Source organism: Apaloderma vittatum, unplaced genomic scaffold (genome assembly GCF_000703405.1).
Source record: "Apaloderma vittatum isolate BGI_N311 unplaced genomic scaffold, ASM70340v1 scaffold13415, whole genome shotgun sequence".
Taxonomy (NCBI): Eukaryota; Metazoa; Chordata; class Aves; order Trogoniformes; family Trogonidae; genus Apaloderma; species Apaloderma vittatum.
In genome coordinates this window covers 109,017-115,453 of record NW_009716595.1, presented here as the reverse complement: position 1 = coordinate 115,453, position 6,437 = coordinate 109,017, and the positions used below count along the sequence as shown (strand labels likewise).

General features: G+C 39.5%; 1 protein-coding gene across 1 annotated transcript in view; it reads left to right on the top strand.

Annotated features, from left to right (window-relative positions):
- Positions 1-1,085: 1,085 nt before the first annotated feature.
- SEL1L3 (sel-1 suppressor of lin-12-like 3 (C. elegans)) overlaps positions 1,086-6,437 on the top strand; it is a 30,659-nt gene continuing 25,307 nt past the window's right edge. The window contains exons 1-3 of the mRNA XM_009869602.1: positions 1,086-1,647; positions 3,209-3,335; positions 6,023-6,144. Coding sequence (XP_009867904.1) covers positions 1,086-1,647; positions 3,209-3,335; positions 6,023-6,144 — 811 coding nt within the window. The remainder of the gene's footprint in view (positions 1,648-3,208; positions 3,336-6,022; positions 6,145-6,437) is intronic.

Here is a 6,437-nt window from a genome sequence, read left to right as displayed (position 1 = left end):
AGTGTAGTGACAGCTTGGCTGAGGCTTTTGAATATTTTGAGAATCACAGCAAAAAAGCCGTCAATCCGAGGTAGATATCCAAGATAAATTTCAGTTTGATTTGTTTAAGCTTAGCAAAGTTAAAAGTTGCCCAAGGCAGATCTCATTTTAAGCAGTCTTAACGACCAGTTTCCCAGGTAATCCTGAGTGACAATTCTGAATATTTTAGATGGATCAGGGGACCCGGCAGAAGTGCTGTGCCGGTGACCGGCCCTCTGAGCTGAGTAATCCTCAGTATCCTTGGCAGTTCATCAAACCAGATGCTGCCTGTAGAGCAGAAAGAAAAGAAGCTGTTTGGAGCCTTAGGGACAAGAACTTCAGCACAGAGGATAATCCTGGTGAATGTCCAAGAACTCCCTCTCAAAGTATATTATGATGTCCATAGCTGTGGAGAGCAAAAGCTGAGCAAATGCTGTTTGCTGGTTCTTGCTGGTCAGACCTGTGAGTCCGTCTTCAGGATAAGAATATTTCCATATTAAACTTCTAAACACTTGATGAGCATTAATTCCTTCTTGGGAAACCATTGTGACCTGCCTTAATTATTATTCTGCCCTTCAGGTACATGCATGGGAGGTGACAATATTAGCCAACTTTTTAAAAATACATCGAAACATCAGGCTGCGGCAGTACTAATGAAGAACAATATGATGAATAAATGCCATTACATTTTAGTATATACTCTTTAGACCTTATCCTAGGAGCATGTGTAAATAGCATGACGTGGAAGTTGGTATCTTAGACCGGATTCTACTTGCGGAAGGGCTGAAGTATACACCCTGTAAATACAGGTTGTTTGTAGAAGCATGTGTAATTTTGAGGACTTGATATAGGGGAGTTATACCATTAAAATCTTGATGATAGCTCTCCAGTAATCCACTTCTACTTGCTGTATGAAAGAATCCTGGTATTTTGCAATTTGAGCATGGTGTATAAAGCTTTTGCTTGTGCAGTGTTCTGTTATTGCAGGGACTGTATTAGCAGTTACATAATTAAATTTAGATTCTCTGGCTAACATGTTTTGTTTTTTGTTTTTTTTCCAGAATTTTATGCCATCCTTTGGAAAGGAGACATTACGGACAACGGCAGTTACTCCACAGTTTGAACGAAACATGGATTATGTGGACTTCATTCATTTAAACATTTTAGAAAAGAAAGTTCTTAACAATTCTGAGGTTTCTGTTCAGTATTTATGTTCTAAGCCCTGTATCATCAACTTGGAAGCAGTAGCTTCCTCTGAGTTCAGGACTGGTGTACCAGTGTATAGAAGGAGATGGAAGGATGAGAAGAACCTTTATGTTAGCAGAACTCGACAAGTACCTTTGAAATTTCCCAGCATCATGGTTTACAGAGATGATTATATCATCAGAAACTCAATAATAGTGCACAGTGTGATTTTGTATGCATGGATTAGTCACGTGTCGGTTAGCAGCTGTGATGTTGAGCCAAGTGAAGACTACCAGGATGCAGTTGCCAAGAATTATACTTTTTTAGAAGCAGTTCCACCTTTCAAACGCCCATATAAGGACCACAAAGTTTGTCTTCAGTGGGGTGCTGACTACTTGTGGATGCTCCAGGCAAACAGGATACCTCAGTGCCCTCATGAAAGTGGTAGGTGTAACATCACTTTTTTCCCCCCAAAGGAAACTAATGGGACCCATGTAACATCTTTGGTAAGCTGTTAAAAAGTGTGTTCCTGTGGTAAATACTAAGTGTTATGTAGAGTGACTTCCTTAGCAAACGTTGTTGGATAGTAAGCTTCACAGCTGTGGGGTTAGAGTTGCCGATGATTGAAGCCATCATGTCCTCCGGATCTGACTTGTTTCATTACAGCCAGCCTGGAGATTTGTAGCAGCATGGCTTTCTGTTTTCTAAGAGTATGGAAACAACTTTATTTAAAATCCACTGAAGTCAGTGGCCAACATTCCTTTGTCTTCAGAGTGAGTTGTTCATCCCTTACCGTGTTAGTTCAGCTCTTAATTCAGTATGTAATTGTCACACAGGCAGTCTACTTCTGCTTAAGATGATGGCTACACACTCAGAAATGTATTTTCGAGTCTTAATAGTGCAGTAAAATTTATAGTACTTTTTTCTTTATTTTTCCTCAGAACCATTGCAGACAAACACTTTTGTTTTAAAAATTAATAGTTTTAAATAAAAAATATGTTCTACTAATGGTATAAATTACTGACACTCAAAATTCTGCTTTCTAGATTTTCACCAAGGTCTGATTTTTTTCTGTCTGTTTGTATCTAGCTTTACACCTGCTGACAATTCTTTTTATCCTCCGTGTATTCAGAGTAGACCCTAAAAGGAAAAAGGTTATATGCTTCTAAAGAGTTCTTTCCTAGAAAATCTTGTTATGGTATTCATATAATTTATTTTTACTGTATTGTCATGCAAATGCTCTGAAGGGAAGCAGTGATGTTGCTTCCTTTGGGGGCTTTCTAAAATACTTGCTGGAGACAACATGTGATCTGACAACAGTGTGAAACATCTTATGTATTACCCATTTATGTAATAGATAAAAGCAGCATAACAGAAGTAGGAAGAAATAACATTTTATTCAAATTTCTTTTTTAAAACAAGCTTGTAACAAATTGCTTGGGGATTGGTTTTGTTGGTTGGTTGAAGAGAGTGTTTCTAGAAAAGCTGATAATATGTCATGGCATTAAAGACGTTTTTCCTGTTTCTTAGCAGGGGCAGCTTTATCAGATTTATGACAGGATTATGCATATGAGTTAATAACAGGATTGGTATGTATCCATACATATAGTATAAGTTGCAGAGCTGAAAATGGAGAGCAAGTCCAAGAGCTGTGGAGTCATGTCAGCGTAGACATAACCAAAGATAGGATCAGATTTAGGCGAAAAACATAAATGAAGATTTCTGCCTTACTAAATCATGCTTTAAGTATCTTAGATTTAAATGAGTCTGTTCTTTCCCTGCTTCTCATACCAGCTGAAAGTGGACTATTTCACTTTCTGTGAGTTATTCAGTGCAAGACTGTAACGTATGTAATGACAGTAAGTGAACTTGTGTTTAAGAACTTATTGAAGGTTTATGTCAATTTTTAGTGTTGTGATTTGAATGTTTGACTGTATGAGCGTGAGCTAATTAATTAGTTTCAATGCTTGTTGTCTGGCAGATTAAGAAAGATTGTATTTTGCAGATGATGTCCAGATTCTCAACTTTGTGTACGCTTCCAGTGGGGAGAAAACAGGAATCGTGAAGAAATTTGAACAGTTTGAAAACAGAGAACTGGAGACAGTCAGGCAGCATCAGATTGATTATCCCATGTAAGTATAGGCAAATAATTGAAGCGGGTTGTAATTGGTTATCAAAGGCTATAGAATGTACTTAAACTCTGAAGCTATACCGCTAATGCCTACTAATTTGAGAAGACGCTCAAAGGGAAACTAGTTAGCAATTCCTTCTATTCTCTGATTTCAGTTTTGGAGAGGATTAAGTTGAACCTCAGAAAGATACGTGCGGTGCTTTGTATGAGATACCAGTAGTAGGTGTAACCGCACTGGTTAGGTACAGTTAGGAGGGTAAGTTAGCTCTTAGGTGCTGTCGCGATCACGCTGCTATCTCATGACCAACTAGCCTGGGGTTTTCTGCTTTGCAAAGAGATCTGCATTTCAAGTGTTTGCAGGCCAAGTGCCAAGTGGGGTTTCGTGCAAGGCCAGGCAGTGTGGAGCCCTGTAAATTCACATTCTAGTTTATTTTGCAGCTGACAAGCCCTTAGTGATAGATAAGTCTTCTAGTTTGAGTTCACAGTATTTCCTTGCACCATCGCTGTGTAGACTCTTCTCGTTGGACAAGAGTAGGGCCTCTTAGCCCCTGCCCAGTTACAGAGGAATCACTCTGGGAAGATCATCTTTCTCTAGTCTTCTCCCCCTTCTCAGAACTGTCACAACTCTTTAGCCACAGTTTGCAACTTTAGAGGAAAAAGTATATATATATATAGATATGTAAATTTATCTCCCTTCCACCAGATGCTATTACCCCGGCAACATTATCGTAGAAATAGGAAATGGTCGCAGGAACTGGAACTTGCCTGCTGGTTTGCCTTTGGCCTGTGTCCACAAAAAGCGAGTTCCGAAGACGACTTACCAGATAGTGCAGGTTGCATACAAATTGCTAGCCCTCAGACTATAGCTCTGAAGTCATAAGCACAGAGCAATTCTTATCTCCTGACGTCTTTGGCTTGGGTGACAGCCTTCTGCCCTTTGCTCACCATCATGGTTGCATTCTGACTCTGTCACTGAGGCACTAAAGCTCTGCTTGAGTATATATGGCGTGAATTTTTGCAGCTTTTGACTTGCTGCGCAGAGTTCCACCCTCTCTTGCCTTTGGGTGGTGTCTCCAGCGTTTAAAATAAAGCATTGCCTGTGTGTTGCAGTTGCGTGGCAGCTTGGGAGTAGCTCTGTTAGGAAGAGAGTTTTTCTTCGGCTCTCTGTACCCTGCTGCTCAAAAAGGCCAACAGAAGTAACTGAAGTTACTCATTGGACTTCATTCAAGGGTTTGTAAGGAAAGAGGACTGGACGTGGGCAATTGTCATTTGAGGTAGCTACCGGGGACAGCCTGCAGCAAGGATGGGCCTGGGACTGTGAGGGACTTCTCACACTGTACGGCATTCTTCAGCAATGGGGGATGTGAAATGAGTCAGCAGTGTCCTAAACTGTCCCATGAAATTTGTCCAGAATAGTTACATGCTCAGACTGGCAATCAGGAATTAAATGGAGACTGTGATATTTAACTTCGCTATGTTTCCATAGATGAAAGATGAAAAGCATAAGCAGTATTTCTGGAAGCACAGTGGTAGGCCATAACAATCAATATACAAGTGATTGTGACATACAAACCCTTTTAAGTCACCCAAGTACCGTATTTGGAGGATATGTTGTTAGCTATTTAAGGTGTAGACTCTAGGGGAAAAATTTCACCAGCCTTGCATTATTTTTTAGGCAAGAGAGCAGGTGTTAGGCTTCCAGACCTATATTGGTTCAGTTTTGGAAAAGATGGAAGGCGCTCTATGTGCGGCAACTTCTTGAGACAGAAGCAAAGCAAGCTGACTCAATTCTAAAGTATTAAAGACAAATATTGACCTTTTTTTTCTTAATTATAGAAATATGAAAACTGAATAATCTTCCAAAAGTCACTAAGAAAAGAGAACTTCTTTATCAGAGATGATAATAATCATGATGCTTTGCTGAGTTTTACATTGGAGGTGTGGTTTTCAAAGGCGTTGGCATAACTTGCTATGGAAATATGATGGAAATAAGTGGTCAAGTTTCTGTTAAGAGCTCTGAAGCAGATTCAGACTGGCATGGAGGAACTCCTTAAAATTAGATATGATGGTGTAAATTCTGCTTTTAGTGCCTCAGCCAGTTTCTTAGGGAAGTTTCTAAGTATTGTTGTCAGATCTTTGCTGGTTTTTTTAATTCTGCACTGCTTCATAGATTGCACAGTCTCCACCTTTATTTATCCTGTGATAGCTCTGTGACAGCTATTCATGCCTTCTCCCAAGCATGTCTTCACATTTAGTACAGAAGACACAGCTTCATTTTCACTGCCTTCAACAATCAAGATTACAAGACGATGCATTTGGGGTTTTTGTACTGTTCCTTGCATGCGGAAGGTTGGTTCCAACTTGTCTCGGTCGTGTTTTCAGTTTCCTATTGATGTGGGATCTGGCAGTATCTCTGACTCAGCATTCTGGAATTGATTCAGATAACACTCCCTTACTCTCCTCTTATGTTGTTACCACAAAAGTGTGCAGTTAAAAGGAGATCACAGATCCAAGACTTAAGTGCTGTTACTCCAAAGGATTTCACTGCAGAGGATGTGTTCTCTTCTGAAGATTACATTGTGTGAAACGAGTTTGCTAAATGAAAGTGAAATGCGTGCTTTTCAAATTATATAGGGAGATTTCTCATCAGGAGTGGATTTTTTTTGTTGTTTATTTTTGCTCATGCAGGTTCACCGTTTCAATCTGGCTATATTTGCTCCATCACTGTGAAAAGGACCTGTGTGGTATACTCTATTTTATTGATCCGAAAGAAATGTATAGTACTCCTGCTGTATTTCTAAATGAGGAAGGTAAGGGATATTATTAAAGGCCTTCAGGAGGGATCTAGTATAGTCATTATAGATCTGTGCCTAGGAATAACATTTACAAATATATTATCAGACCTATTCTGTGCAACAGATCCCTTATAAAATGCTTCTTTTTTACTATAGTGTCTCGGTAGATAAGTAGCTACTAAATTAATAGGATGAAACTGAGAAATAGTTGCATAGCATCTAGTCTTGGCTTACTTCAGAAAATATCTGCTTTGTCAGAGGAATAGACCGAATCTTACAGGTCAGGAACACATACTGGGATTGAACAG